Consider the following 23,648-nt stretch of genomic DNA (forward strand, 5'->3'; position numbering starts at 1 on the left):
GCAAATCAGTTTGGAAGGTCAAGACATTAAGAAAAGAGAAAAGAGGAGAGATGACTCTCATGGCAAATATGAGGAAATGAGACAGCTAAATGAGTGTAAAGATCAGGCTGACAAGCAGTAAATTTTTGTAAGGCATTGACAGACATCTAGAATTATGCTTCATCAATCTTAGCCAGCCAAGGGATTGAGTCTCTGACAACTCCATAGGAATTGGTTTCTACCCCCCCCCCCACAAATGAGAGAGAAATTAAAGATAAATTTGCCTGTATCCACAGTAGTCTGTGACAAAAATGAAGACTCCAGTGAAAGTTTAAACTTATGTTGGAATTAGTTAACCAGCTAGGACAACAGTTGTCCATATGTTGGCTGCATTATGACTAGATGATTGAAATCACCAGAAATTTTTAAGTTTTCAACTGCCTCTAGGACTTCTTTGACCAGAAAAATAGGATACAAAATCATTATAAGTGAACTCAAGAATAACAATTCAGAAATTCAATTAGTACTTTAATGGAGCAAGAATGAGAGAAATATCTCTTGTCATATTTTATATTGACTTTGTGGCTTCTAGACAACTTTTTGCTATTTCTCAAACTTTTGTTCAATTGATTCATTTACTGTGTTCCCACTTAGATTCACTTGTCGCCCTTGACATTTTTTAGTATTTGATGTTTTTATTCAATGTTTTCCAATATTAAAATTTGCATCTAATATGCTATCCTTCATCATCATACTATCACCTATCTGAGAAGCAGATAAGATGAAACCCTTGCCTCAAGTAGAGACAATTATTCTCTTGCCCAAACAAAATGTTTTGGTGAAAAAAATCTAATTTCTTCCAGAAAATAAAAATTAGAGGATTGAAACTAACTCTAGTTGCTTGATCTGGTAAATTTGGATAATAATTTCAAAAGTCTCATGGTGATTTGTTTTCAATTATAACAGGGTTTTCTGAAGAGGCGTGCTCCACAGGAAGCAGAGATTTTGCGTCAGTTGTACACAACATCTTTTCCAGACCTTTACCGGTTTAGTATTCAGTCCTTGGAATACAAGATTGACATGTTAGAAGCCTTTGTGATAATGCAGAGCATTAATATGCTTCAGGGCCTTATACCTTGCAAGGTAATCATTTACCGTATATTGTTCAGACAGATGGATGATGATGGTCATGATTCATCTAATGATTGTCACAGGTATTTTCCAGTGACTTAAGTTCTAATCAATAACATGGGAATCATGGAAGTATGAGCCGAGGTGGCGCAGCAGTTAGAGTGCAGTACTGCAGGCCACTTTAGTTGACTGTGTTCAGCAGGTCAGCGGTTCAAATCTCACCGGCTCAAGGTTGACTCAGCCTTCCATCCTTCCGGGGTAGGTAAAATGAGGACCCAGATTGTTGGGGGCGATGTAAATATATATATATATACATTGCTTACTGGTGTACACCGCTTAGAGAGTGCTTGCACTTAAAGCGGTATATAAGTCTCATAAATAAATAAATAAGTATCAGTAAGTAATCAAGTCAGAGCAAGGTAAGGTTTTTTTAAAAAATATTTTTATTCTTTTCATTTATAATTGTTTAATAAAGAGCCTGTTTATTTTGCCCAGACAGGGAGGTTGCTCTCGGACAAGCCAGATGGATTGCTTATATGCAGTCTCTTCCTGAGCTGCTTTTCTCTGCAGTGCAGAGCTTGCTAACCTTTCCAACTTTGTGAACCGGAAAGGGGGGGGGAAGGGGATAGTTCTGCATGAGCAGGCGGCAAGCACTCATGCGCACTGGCTCCATTTGCGAGAGCGGTGTGACGATGTGCATGCACGCACGTGCGCTCACTTGCTGTTTCTGTAGCCAAGTTGCAAACAGCTCGTGGTCCACTAGAAACTTCCAGCCATCTCCCAGCTGCAGCCTGAAACTGACCAGAAGTTAATCAGTTTCACTCTGAAGGCTTTTATTGTGATAAATGCGCTCATTGGTAGGAAAATGAATTTATTTCTGTTGCATTTGCAGTTGCTATCCAGTGGGGTAGCTAAATTAGATATTCTGTATCATGTTTGTAATTGTAATTGTAACTGTAATTGATATTCTGTATCATGTTTGTTTTTGTGGCTTGTTCTTATGCTTCAATGATTGTTTCTTCAGTCTCTTTTTTTTACTTTTCTACCAAGTTTTGCTTTTCAACCAATAGCCAAGACATTTTGTATCTGATTTTCTTTTAACAATCTCTCTCTACAAACACACAAACACACACACAATTAAGATATTTATATTTCCAATTGCTTCCTTTTTATAGTGTTGTTTTTATTTTGCAGTCTTCGGTAGTTTTTCTTTACAAATTTCTACCAATAGATATTACTTACTGTGCATCTTAAAATCATTCAAGAAGTGTTTTTCTTCTTTCAGTGTTTATTTTACTTGGAACAGATCAATCCCAGTGGCATAATAGAGTTTGTCAACACTGCTTCTTAGGTGAAAAGCATAATTCATGGTCATTAATTTTCTTGTTTCTCTATGAAGTATGTATAATTCAGCTTGTGTCTAATCAATTATACCTGTAATATATTGAATAATTGGAACAGTCCAAGTGTTTATGGCTTTAATTATATTCCCACATTTAATTTTCTTCTCAAAAGTTCTTTGATTAATTTTCTATAATTAGAGTTAGTATTTTTCTTAAAGTGGCTCATGTAATATGCCAAGTGTTTCTTTTAATACTTCATATTCGTATCCTTGTGGCACCAATTTTTGTATTATTATTATTTGAAATTCATCAACTACAGGATGAAAGTGTGTTCATTGATGGCTATAGACTGTAACAGATTTTTTCTGCTGTGGATTTGTAGATGGATGATTTTTGATTTTCCAGTCTAGGGCTGAGAGTAAGTGACTGGCCAAAAGTGACCCATCCAGAATTCCATAACTTAGGAAGGACCAATGCATCATACTGGCTTTTAGATAGATAGCTAACTTAATATGTTTTAACCAACATCATATTCTAAGCAATATCTGGAATGTACCATGGCAATGTATATTAATGATGGATTACATGAATAATAATAATAATAATAATAATAATAATAATAATAATAATAATAATAATAATAATCCCCCAGTGAGGCACTACCTTGACGTGGTTGTGGGGCTTGTGTACTCTGAGGAAGATGAGAGCTATGCCAGAGGTTCAACCATACTGGACAGGTCTCATCAGAGGAGTCAGACAAAGAGTGTCTCTCCCATAAAAAATATGGTGAGACGTAAATTTCAGAATGCCATACCGGCTCGGACGTCGCCCGGGTTAACAAGGTCCGCACTAGATATTGGAGTTCCTGGATATCTGGTGAAAAATGGGTTACAGGACTCAGGACTGTTGGCTGAGCAACCAGGGCCAGCAGCTGCAGAACTACTGGAAGAAAAGGTGTTTACCCGTCGCAGATACACAGTGATGGAAAACAAAGAAATAATGATCTGTTACTACAGATCAAGTCCAACAAGAAGAGGATATCTAAAACGAATGCACCAGTTCTGGAAAGAACAACATCCAGAATCAGAAATAACAGAACAGAGACTAGCAGATCAACGCCGATTTATAACACGAAACAAAATATTCACAGAAACAGAATTGGACGAACTGCAAAGGTTTACCCAGGGCAAAGAAATCAAAGCCTTACCAGAAGTAATTCAGAATGTAGAGGCTAACCAGGGGGAGTTGGCAGTGAAGGAATCTAGCAGAAATATACAACTGTTCTCATTTGGAAACCAGGCACCTCTACCTCAGGAAGAACAAAACCCTCTAACTAAAGAAATAAAAGAATTGAAACAAAGAATAACTGAGCATCTAGAACAGCACAAAAACAACAGAATAAGGCTGCCTGCATTGAAACTTGTTTCAAAGAAACAGCTAGCACAAGCATTAAAAGATGCAAATACTGCAATAGCAAGTATAAGCACCAATTCACTGCAAGAAACAAACCAACTAATGTACAGCACAGCTGCAGTTATAACAGAATACCTGGGATGCAAAATCAACAAAAAGAAAAACAAACAAACAGTGCACCACAAAAATGGAAGGTTAGACTAGAAAATAAGATCAGCAAGTTAAGATCACATGCAAGCAAGCTAGAACAGATGAAAGAAAAGAAGCTGAAGAACAAGAAGACCAAAGAATACCTAATCAAGAAATACCACTTAGAAACAAGGAAGATCAAGGAAGCACTGGAAATAATAAAGCAACAAATAACAGCTATAGCCAGGAAAATCAGTAGATATGAAGCTCGAATTGCAAACTATAGGCAGAACCTCCAATTTCAATCCAATCAGAAACGTTTCTACCAATCCATCAATGGAGAAACTGCAAGGAATCAGTCAGTACCTGACAAGAAAGAAACAGTGCAGTTCTGGAAGCAGATATGGGATAACCCAAAGAAATACAACAAGGATGCGGCTTGGTTAAAAGAGGTGGATGCAAATAAAACAGAAGTTGAAATGAAAGAACTAGTAATAACAACAAAAATGGTAGAAAAAAGAGCAAAGAAAATCAAAAATTGGTCAGCACCAGGTGAAGATGAACTGCATGGGTTTTGGTTGAAACATCTAACTGTTATACACCCACTCATTGCCAAGCAGTTCAACAATATACTACAAGGAGGAGAAATTGAAAAGTGGCTAACAACTGGGAAAACCTACCTAATAATGAAAAATCCAGCAAAAGGGGCAACACCAGGCAACTACAGGCCAATTACCTGCTTACCAACAACTTTCAAATTACTAACTGGTGTGGTAGCTGATGCAGTACAACAGCATCTAGTTGAAAACAATCTCTTTCCACCTGAGCAGAAAGGAAACCGCCCCAATAGCAGAGGAACAAAAGATCAACTCCTAATAGACAAAATGATCTTGGAAAACTGCAAGAGAAGGAAGACCAACCTGAATGTGGCATGGATTGACTACAAAAAGGCATTTGACTCTCTGCCACATGATTGGATAATAAAGTGCCTAGAAATAACAGGAGTCAGTAGAAACATCAGAACATTTGTGCAAAGATCGATGGCACAATGGAAGACACAGTTGCAGATCAATGGTGAGAAGCTGGGAGAGGTTAATATCAAGAGAGGAATATTTCAAGGAGATTCATTATCACCATTACTATTTGTTATTGCACTGTTTCCTCTGTCAACAATACTGAATAACTCAGGACATGGCTATCAAACATCAAAAACATCTGCCAGACTATCCCACCTCCTTTATATGGATGATCTGAAGCTGTATGGAAAAACATCATCTGAAATAGAATCGCTGCTCAACACTGTCCGTATATATAGCCAAGATATTGTAATGGAGTTTGGCTTGGACAAATGTGCCACACTTACTATCAAACAAGGAAAAATAGTGAAAACTGAAGGAATCAAGATGCTCCACGAAAATAACATTAAGAGTCTGGATGAGGAAGAGTACTACAAATACTTGGGTATTCTTTTTTTTTTTTTTTTTTGAGGAAAGGGAAGTTTATTGCATGCAGGTTCAGAGAGCCATCCTGGCTTAAACAGTCTGAACCCAGATTGTACTTTGATGACCACTTTTATAACCCTTTCTGGCGGGGGTTATTTTCAGGTCACATTACATTCTATAGGTCCTTATTCTAACATAGAAAAACTACTAGACAGATCTATAATCGATAGCTCCTCGTTTACATTGGAATGTTTTTAGCAATCAGCAATATATCAAGTGTTAAGCAATTTAGATATACCATGTGACAGGCAGTTAGTAATATATCATGTGCAGAGCTGGGAACAGGATGTCTGGCCATCCTAAATTTAAGAGTTGTCTTGTAAGCAAAACAAACCTCACCCTTTTTGTTGGGCCATCTGCTTTTTATACACATCCTTTGTCGGACCATCAGTATTTTTCCAGGTACCACTTTATTCCCCCCTGATGAGACTTATCTCATCCATGCAGATAAGTTTCATTCCATAACACTTGGGTCTGATGTATGTATGTTGTTATACTCTTGTCTCTGGAATTCCCACATGTGAAGAACCACCCTTTAGGTAACCATATGTTTGCATACCCAAAAGACACTGTTTGGAAAGATGTGCAATTTAGCTTTTCTTGGCTCACTTTCAGGCAATGAGGTGAAGGTATATTCTGCTCACACCCTGTGACATGTGCACATTGTAAGTCTTCTGGAATGGCAACGTTAGGAGTATGTGACTGAATTCCTTAGCTGCTGTGACTGGAACACACACTGGTATTAAACATGTGGACAGCAAATTTTCCATGTCATATGCTTCAGAAAGGCAAAAATCAGTTGTGTTGGCTAGTTTAGCCAATTGGACCCACAAATTATATTGCATCCTTGACTCCAATGGATGGGGCATATCCTTATTCTGATGGGACCTTCTACTTTGTTTTCTCTCTAGGCACTTCCTCGGGGGTCTTTGGATAGTTACTCCAAATTCCACCGGGATAACATGTACGATGCAAGTCCCCTTCCTTCCCGTCTTCAACTGCGAGACTAGGGTGACCCGCTCCCATCCCCAGAATAAGGGAGGCCCACACTCCAGAGTAACAGGAGGAGGAGGCTTCTTATATGGGGCCTTTACACATATGCCTTTCCTAAGAATATACCCAACATACTGACAGGCTTCGGGATTGACAGGTGGTCTTGTAATACAGGCTTCTTTAACTATTCTGTCAAATGCTTGGGGAAATTGACAAGGATGAGGCCAGCTACCATTCCATCATTCTGGGGAAAATCCAATAGGGGTTGACCTTTACAAGTGCCCGTGCCTATAGCATAAGATTGGATAAGGCGTGGAGCTTCTTCTGGCTTGCTCCATTGGCCTAAATTAGAAAGACAAACATTATTACATGCAACAACAGTACTATATAAAAGCAGAAGGAAGCCTTTCATCCTTTCTTCTCCCGTGCGTAGAAAGCCAGCTTCCGGGTGTGGCTTAGCAGGGGGTTGAATTTCAGCCAGGCAGCCGTAGATATATGTGCAGGATACACTTGTGCTAATACAATATCTGGTTTACAAACAATAAAATATTCATTAAAATACTAAACACGTTTTAAGAGTGAGTTTGGTGGGAACCTTGGGGTCCCTGTTCACTGTCCACAGAGGTTCTGCAGCTGCTTTAACTCTGGTCTAGTGAATCCAAGATTTAGATTCTGCAATCTTTATTGCTAAAGGAGAGGCCATTATTACTTCATAAGGTCCTTTTCATCTCCCCTCCAGTTGTTCATGTTTCCAATGTTTCACCCACACCCTATCCCCTGGTTTAAAGGGATGACATCTTGTTATTAGTTTAGAAGGTGTTTGTTCAACAACCTAGTCCCTAAGTTTTTCCACTTGCTTATTCAGTTCCCCCCATACTCCCCCCTGATGGCCCCTTTACAATGCATAACTGAAACCTTTGCTGGCTTTTGTACTGCATCGAGAAGATGCTTTATCAAGTGTCCATGTAACCCATGTTTGCCAGCCGAATCCCTGAATCCCCTCTCCTTATACACAGCACCATGAGCATGCAGAGTTAGAAAAGCATATTTACTATCTGTCCAGACATTTAAAGTTTCCCCTTCAGCTCTTTCCAATGCTCTAATTAATGCCCACAATTCTGCCACTTGAGCACTGCAGTTTGCTCCTAGCGGACTACTTTCCACCACTTCCTCATCATTCACAATCGCATATCCAGAAACCCTCCTCCCCTCCTTCATGTAACTCGAACTGTCTGTATACCAATTCAGGGCAGCAAGCAGTTGTGTTCTGAATCCACTTCTGTGGGCAATAGGGTGGCAGGGTTTAGCCGGTTAGACACCACTAATTTCACTTGAGGATTTTCAATCATCATCGCCTGATACAACATCAAGCACACTGAAGTCAAGAAAAAGATTAGAGGTGAATACATCAAGAGAGTGAAGAAGATCTTAAAGTCCAAACTCAATGGAGGAAATACCATAAAGGCAATCAACACCTGGGCAATCCCAGTCATTAGGTACACAGCTGGAAGAGTGGACTGGACTCAAGCAGAACTAAAAGCAATGGATAGGCAGACCAGAAAAATAATGACAATGAATCATGCCCTTCATCCACGCAGTGACCTTGATAGACTTTATCTACCAAGGCATATAGGTGGGCGTGGAATGCTACAAGTACATCAGATGGTTGAAGAAGAAAAAATGGCTTTGGAAGAATATCTGGAGAACAATGATGAAGATGCACTGAAATTAGTATATCAGGAAGGCTTACTGACTACTGGAGAGACCAAACTGGCCTACAAGAAAGACCAAATGAAGGACAGAATAGAGGCATGGGAAGACAAAGCACTACATGGCCAATACATTAAAAAAAATAGCTGGAAAAGCAGATAATAACAAGACCTGGCAATGGCTAAGAGCAGGAAAATTGAAGAAAGAGACCGAGGACTAATTCTGGCTGCACAAGACCAAGCCTTAAGGACAAATGCATATAAAGTCAAAATTGAGAAGACAGCAACAGACAGTAAGTGCTGCCTATGCAAAGAAGCTGAAGAAACAGTGGACCACCTGGTAAGCTGTTGCAAGAAAATTGCACAGACTGACTACAAGCAGTGGCATGACAAAGTAGCAACAATGGTGCATTGGAAGATCTGCAAAAAATATCATTTGCCTGTAAGCAAAAACTGGTGGGATCATAAAATAGAGAAAGTCATAGAAAATGATAAAATTAAACTGCTCTGGGATTTCAGAATTCAAACAGACAAGCACTTGCAACATAACACTCCAGACTTAACAATTGTCGATAAGAAAGACAAAAAAGTCTGGATAGTGGACGTGGCAGTGCCTGGAGACAGCATAATAGAAGAGAAAGAACTGGAGAAGATAACAAAATACAAAGACCTACAAATAGAAATAGAAAGACTGTGGCAAAAGCAAGCAAGGGTAGTACCAATAGTCATAGGCTCCTTGGGTGCAATCCCAAAAGAACTGGAGCACCACTTGAACACAATTGGCATTGACAAATTCGCTATTAGTCAATTGCAAAAGGCGGCCTTATTAGGAACTGCTTCCATCCTGCGACGATATCTGTAATACCATCAAACATCCACATCTGCCTATCCCAGGTCCTGGTTAAGGACTCGATAGGTAGACAAACTGCCAAATCCAGTCTGAACATCTGGCTGACTGTGCGATGATCCATAATAATAATAATAATAATAACAACAACAACAACAATAATAATAATGATGATGATGATGATGATGACGAAGATGATGAAAGGGACCTTGGAGGTCATCTAGTCCAACCCCCTGGTCAGGCAGGAAACCCTATACCATTTCAAACAAATGGCTGTCCAGGCTCTTCTTAAAAACTTCCAGTGTTGGAGCATTCACAACTTTTGGAGGCATGTTGTTCCACTGATTAATTGTTCTGTCAGGAAATTTCTCCTTAGTTTTAGGCTGCTTCTCTCTTTGGTTAGTTTCCATCTGTTGCTTCTTGTCTTGCCTTTAAGTGCTTTGGAGAATAGCTTGACTCCCTCTTCTTTGTGGCAACCCCTTAGATATTGGAACACTGCTATCATGTCACTCCTAGTTCTTCTCTTCATTAAACTAGACATACCCAATTCCAGCAACCGTTCCTCATATGTTTTAGCCTCCAGTCCCCTAATCATCTTTGTTGCTCTTCTCTGTACTCTTTCTAGAGTCTCAACATCTTTTTTACATTGTGGTGACCAAAACTGGATGCAGTATTCCAAGTGTGGCCTTACCAAGGCATTGTAAAGTGGTATTAATACTTCACATGATCTTGAGTCTATCCCTCTGTTAATGCAGCCTAGCACTGTGTTGGCTTTTTTGGCAGCTGCAGCACACTGCTGGCTCATATTTAAGTGATTGTCAACTAGGACTCTGAGATCCCTCTCATAGTTACTACTATTGAGCTAAGTACCACCTATACTATACCCATTTGGTTTTTCTTGTCTAAATGTAAAACCTTACTTTTTTCACCATTGAATTTCATTTTATTAGATAGCACCCAATGTTCAAGTCTGTCAAGTCTTCTGTATCTTAAGCCCATCTGGTCCTGGTGATTGGAACTTTTCTAGGGTGGACAGGTACTCACTTCCCATTTTCTTGCCTATCTTGTGTTTCTAATCTGTTTTTTACAGTACTGTTTTTGATACGTTGGGCTGTTTTTTCCCCTTTGTGTAAAGACGGATGCAAAAATATGAGTTAAGTAGTTCTGCTTTCTCTCTATTGCTTGAATTTAGTTCATTGCTGGTATTGAATCAGTTAACTCGTTACATTCAGCCTGCATGCATGCCAAAACAAAGCTATATTCATTGGCCAAATTTGGTATTAAAAGAAGAGAAATGCAGGCATCTACAAAATCATACTAGGTTATCATGTGAAATCTCCTTATCTTGCTAATGCAGTGTTAATGCTTGATGGAATTCATGACACTTCATTCATCAGTTATCTTTGCTCTTATCAGCCTGTCATTGGACCCATGATTATGACGATCTATTGCTGCACTGTGTTAGCACATAGTTCTATGTAAAAGTCTGAAATAGATGTTTTTCTTCAGAATAATGAACATATGATCTAGTGGAATAGTTTCATGGACTGCAAGAGTAGCTTAAGAATTACTTCATGCATAATTATATTATTGGAATATCTTCCAAGAACATTGATGTTGAAAATAATTGTCAAGTCATTTATGTCTATGAGTTGATATTTTTATTTCAAGACCATAAAGAAGGCAGCTCCTTATTAAGAAGAAAGTCAGAAGGAGAAACATTTGCTGAGCTAATTGTAGATAATTGCTTGCTTTTACTATTGTTCCAAACTCAGTCTTCTGCACCATTGCCAAATGTCCCATATAATGAATCTTTTGTCTATATAGCAATAGCATTTAGACTTATATACAACTTCACAGTGCTTGGTTTACAAAGTCAGCGTATTGCCCCCAACAATCTGGGTCCTCATTTTATCAACCTCAGAAGGAGGGAAGGCTGAGTCAACCTTGAGCTGTTCAAAATCAAAGTCCTGGAGTAAGCAGTGAGTTAGCCTGCAATACTGCATTCTAACCACTGCACCACCACATAAGGAATTAATTGTAGTTTTAAGATGGTGTTAGAAAAAACAGTTCCCAAATTGGGACAGTTTGTATTGTTTTCAGGCCCCTGAAAAAATTGTGATCAATTATGATAGTGTGATTCATCAAAATATGTCACAAAAATATTTTTGACATACTGCATTACATAAGATACAAAATATTTAAGTTGATTTTTAAAATCTCAGCAAAACACAGATCCAATAAAAGAGTTTTTTAAATGCTTAATTTGATCAACTTTGATCTTGCTGTTAATGGATCATTTTGTCCTTTCTATCCATGGTTGGCAGTTAAAACTCTCTGAAATATGATAGCATTTATAATTTACAAAAATTACTGGTAGTCCTCATTGCATGGAGACCATAATATAGCAATTCCTGTTGGGAGCTTTCAGAAAAGGTGACTTTAGATTATAAGAGATACAACTGTGGTGCTTCTCATGTCTGGTGCACTTCATCCTATTTCTTCTTCATCCAGGCAATAATTTCTTAGTTTCGTCCATCAGAAATATTACATTTTATGCATTCTTTTCTAGTGCCTGATCTCATGTGAAATTATAAATCATTAACCTTTAGGGCTCCATTCGTGTGTACTTTCCCCCCCAGCAATAAACCTTTTCTAGAAAGATGTTTGAGATTATAGTGGCAAAAAGGCATTGTATTAATGTTTTAAATCAAAGTTTCACTTTAAAGTTTTTATTTTTCAATTAAACATTTGCCCATAAAATTGTATTTTTTTTAAAAAAAAGCTAATAAAACTTCAAATTAGCTTATGTTTTATTGGCTGAATCAATTGATATACTATGAAGTTGTAAAATTTGAATAACATGTTGCTTGTATACAAGCAAATGTTATTGATGTTTCTTTGTAGCTTCTGATATCTAATGTATGTTACATGTTGAATCCTGACTGCTGCATTCATATTAGGGTATGATGTGGCTCACTCTTGTCTTCTCTTCACTGAACATTGCCTGCTACTTGAAAAATATATCAATTGTCCAATCATGTTAGATTGTTACATTTGTCAGATATTGCTTGAGATGCATTCCAAAGTTCAAATGTTTTTACTACTAGTACAATCTCGTGTAAGAATATTTCAGTTCTTAGTTGTTTTATGAGACAGGAGCAAAAGATTGTTTTTACAGATCCTTGGAAAAGTATGTTTTCTAAATGTTTCAGAATTCAGAATAATTTAATGATTAAAATCATTGTGCTTCTTTACTTAGGACCAAGGTGTGGAAATCACTGCTGAATATCTGGAAAGATTGTACATCTTTTCCCTAATGTGGAGTGTTGGGGCATTGCTGGAATTGGAAGACCGTTGGAAGTTGGAGCACTGGCTCCGTAGTCATGAAAAAATAAATCTTGATCTTCCTAATATCCCAGAAGGAAGTGAAGACACTATGTTTGACTACTATGTTACCAGTGACGGTTTGTGAACTTTCAAAAAGTTGCTGTTGCTTATTGACAAAAAGGACTAGATCAGGCATGTCAAACTTGCGACGTCACATGACATATCACGACTTTTCCCCCATTGCTGGCAATGGGGTGGGCGCGGTTTCGGTGTGACGCATCCGGCCTGTGGGATGGCAGTTTGACATGCCTGGACTAGATTATATAATGCAGCTAGATCACATCTCATAATCTGAGATCTTCCACTGTAGTTTATTCAGTGATGATATTATTTCTTGAACTGAAGAAGCTTCAGCATTTAAAATATCTACTGTATACTTCTATAACAGGGGTCCTCAAACTTGGCCCTTTTATGACTTGTTGACTTGAACTCCCAGAATTCCTCAGCCAGCATTTGAAGACCCCTGTTCTATAACCTTCAGTTACACCGAACATAGAAGTTTCTGAAAGGAGTAGTAGAGATTATGTAATTGCTGTTCCTATCCTCTTCATAAACTTCTGCTTATAGAAGACACATGTGACGTCTAAAACTATGATACAAAGAAAGTATCCACACACTCCAGCTGTCCAGTGTTAATAGTCCTCTGTGCTGAGACGTGATGACTGTTGACTGAGATTGAGGGGAAGTTAATGTGATTGCCTCCCTCTTCCTCTCCACATGCAGAGCTCACACGTTCTACATAAGCCAATGTCAATCACTTTAAGTTCTATTTCACCTGTGTTTTGCTAAGTTAGTTCTAAATTGGTGAGATACAAGGCATCTTTGACCTACTGTTGAGTAAATTGCAAGGATATATTTCCTAGGGGCTTTTATTTTTAATAAACTCAAGTTTCTACAGCTGAACCTCACTGGCTCGGTGGAAAGAAAAAGTATCCAGAAATCCAGGATTCTGACAGTAGTGGCAGTGATAACATCTCAGGGAGCAGCCAGAAAGAATGAACAGGCCTTCCCAGTCTCTAGGAAGAATGCTTTGTCCTGCTGCTTCTGATTGGGACAAAGAAGAGTGGCCAGCAACATATAAATAGAGTTGCTGTTTTCTATGAGTCATGAGAGGTCAGGCTATGGTTTGGATGATAAGGACTGCTGTTTTGATTTGTTTTACATGAGAGAGAAAGAAAGAATTTTTTTAAATACAAGCTTAAGTGGCAAAGACCTGGTTTCTAAATGACAGAGATTTGTAATTTTAAAATCTGCTGCAACTGCAATCAGTTACGATAGGGAAGACCAGATTTAATAAGCAATGCTCATTAAATGTTGCTTTTTTCATTTTTCACTTTGGCAGAGGAAGCGAATGAGTGCATTGTGCAACTTGTCCTATGTGATATAAACAATCAGTTATTCAGGGTGCCTTTTTAAAAATCTGAAATATGGGAACTCTGCCAACCTGTGCCATGCCTTTTCTTTGCCTCTGAATGGCTTTACATTGGCTATTTTTAACTAAACTGGCACTAGGTTTTTCTTCTATGCTTGTATTGATTTAAATGAGGAAAATGTTCAAAAGTTCTATCAAGCTAATTCCTGAATGTCTTCTTATGTGCTAATTAAATATAGGCACAATACATTAATTAAATAGCAGACATGTTGGAGAAAATTGTATTTATATTTTATACAATTATTTTCTTTTATTTTTTAATTAATACTTCGTTATGTTATTTCTTCCATAGCTACAGAGTTCAACCATTCTGGTAGGGTTTATTATGGACAAAGGTGGTGCTTTAACTTGGTTGCATTTCCATTTTATTCTGAACAACTAATAGACATAAAATCACAATAAGACCCTTACTTTAACTTAAAATTCAGATAGATTGCTATCAAATTTCTAGAATTATTTTTTCTTTTGGCTAGGTAATTGGATGCACTGGAATACATGTGTTGAAAAATATGTGTATCCTACTAACAGTACTCCAGAATATGGCTCTATTTTGGTTCCAAATGTTGACAACGTGAGAACTGATTTCCTTATTCATACAATTGCAAAACAAGGCAAGGTAATACTCTCCTGTTTCCTATTGAGATGCTAGCAGTGCTTTAGTGAGACAGTGACTTCATTTTAAAATGCTTCTGGAATTGCTACTAGACTGTTAATTGTCCTTATGAACTGGGTAAGGATCAAATGTCTACAGCCACAAAGAAATCTTTGACGCTCACTAGCAATTTGAATGTTCCCATTCAATGCAACTTTTCTGAATTATTCTATTTGCCCTTTTTGAAGCTCACTCTAATCCATCTTTTAACTTTCGGGATGCTGCATTATTTATTTTTTGTCTTTAATTATCCTGATGGTCTTGTTTTACTTCAAGATTGAAAGGGTTTTATTCTATCCTTCATTTTCCACATGAAAAAAGTAACAAATGGTTTGTTTATTAAAGTCACAAAACCTATTTTTGTGTTACAATATTAATATTGTTGGTAGAACTAATTTTATTTTGGTTATGGATAAACTGTGTTGCAAAGAGTGATCTATTTCTTCATTATTTGAATCCGTTTTGAGATCTGAGCCTTTATCACTTACCTTTGACTCTCATATCCCTAAACTCATTTGAATTCTCTTTTCATCTTCAGGCTGTTCTGCTAATTGGTGAGCAAGGGACTGCTAAGACTGTCATCATCAAAGGATACATGTCAAAATATAATCCTGAAAATCACATGGCTAAGAGCCTTAACTTTTCATCAGCAACCACTCCTTTCATGTTTCAGGTGAAACTTAGAATTTATTCCTCCCCCCCTTTCCTACAGAAATAGAGGTAACTTGTAACTCATCGAAAATATACCAGAATAAAAATTAATCAAAAATATTTGAATAAGTGGTAAAGATTCAAATGTTCACGGTTTGCTATTTGCAGTGGTTCTTTTGATTTGGTAATAAATTAGTCATTTTGGGGAGAAACTGTTCCTTTCTTGTTCATATATTAAATTTCATCTAATTTCTATATTTTGAACCTTGTACAGGGTTTTCATTCTCTCAGATAACTTATAGCTTTCTTGTCACATTTAAAAAAATAAAATCTTGTCCCTCTCCTTAAATCATATGCGCAATAAATAAGGAAGGACATTATGTAAAATATATTCAAAATAGATAGAAGTCTTTCAGAAATCATACCTTGGCCAAATCCATCCAATATTTCCAAAAATTATACTTTTATTTATGCTTTTGTCTCCAAAAATACACATGCAATACAATTATACGTACAGGTAGTCTTCGACTTACGACCACAATTGAGCCCCAAATTTCTGTTTTTAACTGAGACATTTGTTAAGTGAGTTTTGCCCCCTTTTATGACTTCTCTTGCCACAGCTGCTCAGTGAATCACTGCAGTTGATAAGCTAGTAACACGGTTGTTAAGTGAATCTGACTTTCCCATTGATTTTGCTTGTCAAAAGGTCGCAATAAGTGATCACATGACCTTGGGACACAGCAATGATCATAAGTATGAAACAGTTGCCAAGCATCTGAATTTTGATCATATGATCATGGGGATGCTACAAAGGTCGTAAATATGAAAAATGATTATAAGTCACTTTTTTCAGTGCTGTTGTAACTTTGAATGGTCACTAAATGAATTGTTGTAAGTTGAGGACTACCTGTATGTTGATTGTAAAATGAATTCAGTTGAATTGGAATAGATATCCCCCAAATAGTTTTGAGATTGCAGCCTTAGAGTGCAGCTCTATATTTTAATTCCACTAATTCTGCCTTAGATATGTTGGCTGAACATTCAGGCAATGACAGAATAGGTATGTTAACACTATCATGCCTGGAATAAAATAGCATAGATGTTTCTCATATTGACTTACATGGGATGATTTATTTTTTAAGTAAATGTCCTGACACTAATAAGCACTTTGCCAAAATCACCAGAAGAGTGCAATATGTAGTATAAGTTAGCATCCCTTGATGTTTGTGTGCCACCTGAGAATCATTTAGCACTATAACCTTTTCTGGTGGAAGAGATTTTGTGTTGTGGTTTCTTTTAGTCTTTTAGAACAGGTAATGGCAAATTTCTTTCTCCTCATTCCTTTCATCTTTGGAATATGGGATTATTCTATTCAACCCTTTGAAGCGGAGATATCTTTTAATATCCAGATTGGCCAGGAATATTTTATTGTTTGTTGGAATCTCAGTATTGAGGACTTTCTGACTAAAGATTTTTAACTGTATATTACATTTCTTCCTACAGTTGCTTTAAATTCTTTTGTTCTAAGCAAAGAGTTTGCAGAACACACAACTTTTCCTTTAGTGATTATAAAAAAGATGCTTACAGTTAAGTTATTTTATAAATTCATGTGTCTCTTGCAGCGCACGATAGAAAGCTATGTGGACAAGCGCATGGGCACAACATATGGTCCTCCCACAGGAAAGAAAATGACGGTTTTCATAGATGATGTGAATATGCCTGTAATTAATGAATGGGGAGATCAGGTCAGATACTTGCATCATCAGTTCTTGACATCGCTCAATGAAACATTTTGACTTGGAGAAATAGTTAAGATCAAGATTACTGTTTTGCTTGGATTTGTTAATATTGGAGAACAGTTCAACAATGCATGAGTTCTTTATATGTCAGCAGAGAATAATTTCTAATTTTTCTGAATGTGAAACCTCTCATGTTAATTTTGGTACTTTGCTAAGGCTTAAGAGGAATCACAATGTTTCTCACTGGGACTTGTGTTTCTACCTTTATGTTAATAGAATACTACTCCTGGGCTTTTATAGGCATAGTTATTCAGTACGTCTACACCAATGGTGTCAAATTACCGGCCCACAAAAAGAGTCGCTATACATCGCGACACGTCACGTGACGTGGCGAGTTTGACACCCGTGGTCTACACCTATCCTTCACTTGCAAATCCTCAGAATAATTTCAGAAAGATTCGTGCTTGACCTAACTTCTTATGTCTGCAACTTTGTATAACTAAACCAGTACTGCCTCTATATCAGGGTCTCCAACCTTTCTGGGTTGGTGGCCCGATGGGAAAGGGAGGGACAGCACCTTTATGCGTGTATGCACACACACACAAATGTGGCTGCTGGCGCCGGCGAGAGGCTCGTGGCTCTCCTAGTGCTGGCGAGAGGCTCGTGGCTCTCCTAGTGCTAGCGAGAGGCTCATGGCTCTCCTAGTGCTGGCGAGAGGCTCGCGGCTCTCCTAGCGCTAGCGAGAGGCTCGTGACTGTCCTAGCACCAGCGCAAGGAGAAGGGGTGAGTGCGTGCACATGCGTGTACACTGGCCAGCCACTCATTCGGCCCAGTAGTGGGATGCAGCCTATAGGTTTGGGAACTCGATTCTATCTGACCAATAATGGAGAGCAAAAACTGATACCCAGCCAGTGCCCTGCTCTAATCCTATCCTTTCTTCATTTTGAAGTTTTATGTGGCAATTTGAAATGAAATAAACATGTGAATTGCCTTTCTGCTCAATCTTAGAAGATTAATATGAAAGTATTGTAGCACTATAGCAATTTACCAGCTATAGAGATGGAGACAGCCAAAAAAATATGTGATGAAGTCATGCCCATGAGAAATTGCATCCCTCAAATCCTCAGTTTTATAGCAGGATCATTGACTGTGTTGCCTAACGGGGGCAATAATAGGTATTCATGAAGATGTAGAGCGATCCAGGAATGGTACAAGTGATGTGAGGGTTGCATTAAACCGAACTCCTTTTTAAACTCAAATGGCTCAAATGGATATATAGTTTATGGTCAAAATAGATTGTATTTTGTAATCAGTGAAAACCAAATAGAAAAAAAGTGTTTTATAACCTAACTTCCTTGATTCCTCTAATATATTCATCTCAGGAAAAGTTTTTGACTGTTCCAAATTGACCCCCAAAATAATATTCAGAATGGTAATCTAAACCACATTATTCCACAGGGCCTTTAGTGGTTGAAGACCTTTTTGTATATGCAAAATACAGAATAGTGGGATTATTATTTAATTATAAGATTTTGTTATGGATTTAATGGATTAATTAATCAATTATATTTGCTATAGTTCACCACGAGTGCTTTAATTTACTGTATAGTTGTAAATCATTGTGAGTGTGAATAGATTAGGCAGCATGTAAATCCAGTGACTGACTGACTGATTGATTGATTGACTGATTGATTGAATGAATGAATGGTTTCAGAGTAGATAAGTTGGCCATAAACCAGGAAATTCACTTATGATTGTGCTAATGATGTAATACTGCATATCACGTTTTACGCTTTGTCTAGTGCAGTGTTTCTTAAAGTATGGTCCTAGGATCCCTGGGGTTCTCCCAAGAACTTCTCAGGGGTCTGTAAAATTAAAATTATTTTCCAGCCTATGTTGAAAAACAATGCAATATTAAAATCACTACCAATCACGAGAAGTGGTAGTGGCAGCAAATAGATCATTTTTAATTTTTAATTTGGTAAAGAATGATAAATCCATACAAACAAATGCTCTTTTGGGGTCCTCCATAATTTTTAAGAAGTGGAAAGGGGATGCTTCTGGGAGAGTTATGTGAAACTGAAAATGGCTTTGTGAAAGCAGAGCTGATGACTGTGGCAAAGACCAAGGAATTAGTAAGTAGAGCATAGAACCTCTTCAGGTAAGGATAGGCTTCTCTTTATTGCTGCCTTCTGGTTTTCTACCTTCTGTTGCTGGTATTCTTGAGAACTCAATGTTCTTGCCCCCAGTTTCTGGTCAGAACCTTTTGAATTAGGATTAAAAATAGTAAGCGCTGCATCTGTTATATCTCTGCTGGAACTGGGGTACAGTTACACCAGCTTGTTCTTCTGAAGAATGGAAGACACAAAGATGTGTCCAGCTGGGCCCAGATATAGAGATAAACTCACTGGGAAAATTATAGTATTATCAATTAGAAAAGTTATGGTGGAAAGAAGAGGCAGTAAAACCCATTCTGTTGTTGTATGCATATAATCTGCTGTATAAACATAGATGTCTGCAAACAAAGTCAATGGGTGTTTTTAATCCCAAAACCTTTCTTGCAGGTCACTAATGAGATTGTTAGGCAGCTGATGGAGCAAAATGGGTTTTATAATTTGGAGAAGCCTGGAGAGTTCACCAACATTGTGGATATCCAGTTTTTGGCTGCCATGATACACCCTGGTGGTGGACGAAACGACATCCCTCAGAGACTGAAGAGACAGTTTTCTGTGTTTAATTGCACCTTGCCTTCTAACCCATCCATTGACAAGATTTTTGGTAAAACACAATGGTTATTTAGTCTTGTTGCTCATTAGGTAGCGCTTAGTGCTTGCTTTACTTTGAAAAGCTAAGAGAAGTGAAAAATTTGAGTGGAGGTGTAAATACAATCTTCTACCGTGTGAGCAGATGCATTAAAATTGCAGCATTAGTATTACATTGCTAATGTCTGTCATTATTTTCAAAAGAGTGCTAAAACAAAAGAGGGAGGAAAAAAAAACAAAACCCCAGAAACATAATTGTAAAAAGGGTGAACAAAAAAGGTTAGCTCTGTTAAATTAAAGGAATGAATGTATATGGGAGATCAGTGATTTGGGGAATTTATATTAAAATCAATTTCCTGAGATATTCTATTTTTAACAACGTACATTGTTGAAGATTGTAAAAGGAAGTTCGGTGGTTGGGTGGTTTTTTTTTTTTTTTAAATCCCTCTGTGCCATGCCTAACCTTACTATTGGCTTGTGTGTTTTGGGCAAATGATTTTTTCAGGCATTTTTAAACAAGTGCATTCATTTGCTAGGTATCACAATATGATATTTTAATTAATTTTTTTATTTATTAAATTTATTAAATTTATTTCTATGCTGCTCTCAGTTAATAAATCTTAATGTGACTGGATGATGTTGTTTAGTGGTATTGGTAAGACATGGAAGTGGGTTGATTTCTTAGATATCTAACTTGAATCCTCCAGGTGTGATTGGCACAGGGCATTATTGTAGCCAAAGAGGCTTTTTGGAAGAAGTGAGAGCAACGGTTGCTAAGCTGGTCCCATTGACCCGGCGGTTGTGGCAAATGACCAAGATCAAAATGCTACCAACTCCGGCCAAATTCCATTATGTGTTCAATCTCCGGGACCTTTCCAGGATCTGGCAAGGAATGCTTAATACTATTTCAGAAGTAATCAATGATTCCAATGTAAGTAATGCATATGTCATTTTCATATATTAGATGATGTCTTTGATTCAGATTTTTTATATTGGATGCATTTTTATTTCGGATTTTAAACATTGTACTATAGGAACTACAGGTCCAGAATTTTAGACAGCCCCATAAGTAGTAAATAATATACTTTAATTGCAAGCACTAAGTCCAAATGTATTAGTGCAGATACATACACGTCACTAGAATTCAGGACAAGCCAGCTTCTGATTAGTTCTATGACATACCAAGATAGAACAGGCCTTAATTAATCTACATTATAAAGAATTAAAAAACTTCAGCAGTCTTACCTGAATGAATAAGTAGTATAATTAGTCAAAGATACAACAGTGCTGAACAAATAGAGTTTGTGACTGATCCTCCGAGTTCTGATCTTTCCAGTACTCCTGCAGTCTTGTGATTGTGATGTGGGAGATAGGCAATCAGTTTGCACTTATGACCAGTTGTAGCACCTTACAGTCACACGATCACCATTTGCATCCTTTGGTGCTGGCTTCTCCAGAAACAGGAAGCCTGCCAAGGAAATTATTGGGTAAGTCTCTCCCACCTATCCATCCTCCCCTAATCTTCTGCATTTGCCATGCACTCCCAACTCACACATCTTTACCCACCCTCCCCAACATATATTGTGTGTCTTGTGCACCCTGAGGCACCTTCCTGACTCGCCTCACAGCCCCTCACCTAGCAGCAGCCACTTATCTGTCTCCGGACAGAGACCTGCAACTTGCTAGCTGCCCCACTGACTATACTTACCTAACAACCATGGGCTTTGGTTAATGGTGGTAATTGGGACTGCATCACTCAGTAATGGAAATTCTGGGCCCAATTGCTGTCATAATTTGAGGACTGCCTATAGCATGTTTCAAAGACAGACCATTAAAAATTGGCTTCATTGGAAATTCTTCAAATCAGACCAATTAAAAATTCACCTGGACAGAGCCAATTGGAAATTGGCTTTCTAGAATTCTAGTGACTTGGTCAATTAAAGATTAGTTTGCTTACAAATATAAGAACTTGAGTTCCTGATCAGTTGCCTGTGAGCAGTACACTTTGCCTCTGAAGATGCCAATCTTTCTTGGTGAAAAGTCAGGGTACCAGAAAATCAGACTATCAGTTAGAATCCCATCACTATTGGACCAAGCCTAGATATTTCTGGAATTGAAACCAAGTGAAGAGGAGATGAGTTATGGAAAAGCAGTTAACAGAAAGGTTAAATATTATTCTCCAAGAAGGAAACAGGGCAAGCTAGTATCATAGACTGATTTAATATCACATTTACTTAGTCCCTTTATTAATGTGTGGCTTTTTTTTAGTTCACAGACTAAATGACATTTTTAAAAAGGCATAATCTCTTTATTTCTGGTAACTTTATAGCATTTACGGGCAACATTTGGGAATAATTTGCTGTTTCCTGCTTCTAAAATTGTTGCTGTTATTTGACTTCTACCCTATCTGGTTTTTTCTAGCAATTCCTCATCCAAGTAGTAATTGTCATTAACTGAAGATTACCGGTAGAAAGCTTTTACACCAGGGGTTTTCAAACTTGGCCCTTTTATGACTTGTTTGAAGATCCTTGTTTTACACCATAGAAAGTATGCCAAGCATTATTTAGGGAAGTTATTTCAGACTAGAGAGGCACAGAGCAAATGAAATTGTTCTGTATTTGGTGGTAGAGAGGGGTTTGAGCAAATGTCTGCTTTTAGATATCCACAGAGGTGTTTGTGATAGTTAACCACAGCAGGAAAGAGCAACAAAACTAAATTGAAATGTGAGAGAGCACACTGTCAACATTTTTTTTTTTTTTTGCAAAAGGCAATCTGTAAGTGATATTTGAAACTAAAGAAAGGTGTTGAATTTTTGTACCACTAAGATCATGTTCCCTCTTCTCATTTGTTTACATTGATTCTGGAAGTAATCCCAGTTAATGGATTCACACAGTACATTGAATTATAAACTAACCAAGTGAGCAGAGTTTGCACAATTCACCAAGCAACAAGACTAAGCATAACATGCTGCACAAAGACACTTGCTAGATCATTAGTGACCCATGGATATCATTTCTAACTTAATTCTGAATTGCCTTTGCTCAATCCCAAAGCAGATAGTTAGGATATATCACATAAACATACAAATGGAAACCAATTAAAAAGAGATTATGGAGTCCCTTGTCTTCTTTACCTTCCCTAGTTCTTAGTTGAAAAAATATACACATACACAGGCAAATACAAACAGATGGTTAGATGCAAGATATGTGCCTATATCATGTATATTTTTAAAACATTTACCAATTTGGAAAATAATTACTGTCCTAAATAATGTAGCTGAGATTATTTCCCATATTTAATAAATAATATGGGCAGCATTCTTTCAGTAACAAAATAAGCCCTTCACATGCAACATCTTTTTAAAAATAAATATGTATGAGAAGCATCTATTTTGAATGTCGTAAATTCCAACTTAGTGAAGCTATATACAGTTGTTTTTCTCTTCTCTCTCTGAACAGGTGCTCATTAAGCTATGGAAGCATGAATGTAAGCGTGTTATTGCTGATCGTTTCACAACTCCCGAGGACGTGGAGTGGTTTGATCTGGCACTGGCAAAGCTAATTGAAGGAGAACTTGGTAGCGATAAGGCATCACTAGTGGCACTCAACAAGGATGCTTTCTTTGTTGATTTCTTAAGAGACGCACCTGAAGCAACAGGTAAACTTAATCTAAAATGAAAAAATATGTGCCTGATATTAGTACCATACAAGTAAGTAATAGCTTTGGGCTTGGAAATGCAGAACAATTATGCTTTCAAGCTAATTATAAAGTTTAATTAAGGAGGTGGTGGAGCAGGAGGAATTGTTTGCAGATGTTTCAGCTTTGGGAAGAAGTCTATCCTTTCTTCCATGTTGGAAACCAAATATTATGTAATCTTCCTGCCCAGCATCTAGGCAATAAAACTGCTTTTGTTAATGTCTACAGAATCTATTTTAATATGCATGGCATGAAAATGGTCACTGCTGTTCCCACAAAA

General features: G+C 37.5%; 1 protein-coding gene across 5 annotated transcripts in view; it reads left to right on the plus strand.

Annotated features, from left to right (window-relative positions):
* The window catches only part of DNAH5 (dynein axonemal heavy chain 5), a 162,309-nt gene that overhangs the window by 82,973 nt on the left and 55,688 nt on the right, over positions 1–23,648 (plus strand). For all 5 annotated transcript variants that reach the window (XM_039343855.1, XM_039343852.1, XM_039343853.1 and 2 more), the window contains exons 44-51: positions 946–1,122; positions 12,309–12,513; positions 14,342–14,484; positions 15,059–15,193; positions 16,794–16,916; positions 19,475–19,688; positions 20,380–20,603; positions 23,131–23,329. In XM_039343855.1, the coding sequence (XP_039199789.1) occupies positions 946–1,122; positions 12,309–12,513; positions 14,342–14,484; positions 15,059–15,193; positions 16,794–16,916; positions 19,475–19,688; positions 20,380–20,603; positions 23,131–23,329 (1,420 nt within the window). The remainder of the gene's footprint in view (positions 1–945; positions 1,123–12,308; positions 12,514–14,341; positions 14,485–15,058; positions 15,194–16,793; positions 16,917–19,474; positions 19,689–20,379; positions 20,604–23,130; positions 23,330–23,648) is intronic.

The sequence above is a fragment of the Crotalus tigris genome, unplaced genomic scaffold (genome assembly GCF_016545835.1).
Source record: "Crotalus tigris isolate CLP2741 ecotype Arizona unplaced genomic scaffold, ASM1654583v1 scf7180000017878.447376, whole genome shotgun sequence".
NCBI lineage: Eukaryota > Metazoa > Chordata > Lepidosauria > Squamata > Viperidae > Crotalus > Crotalus tigris.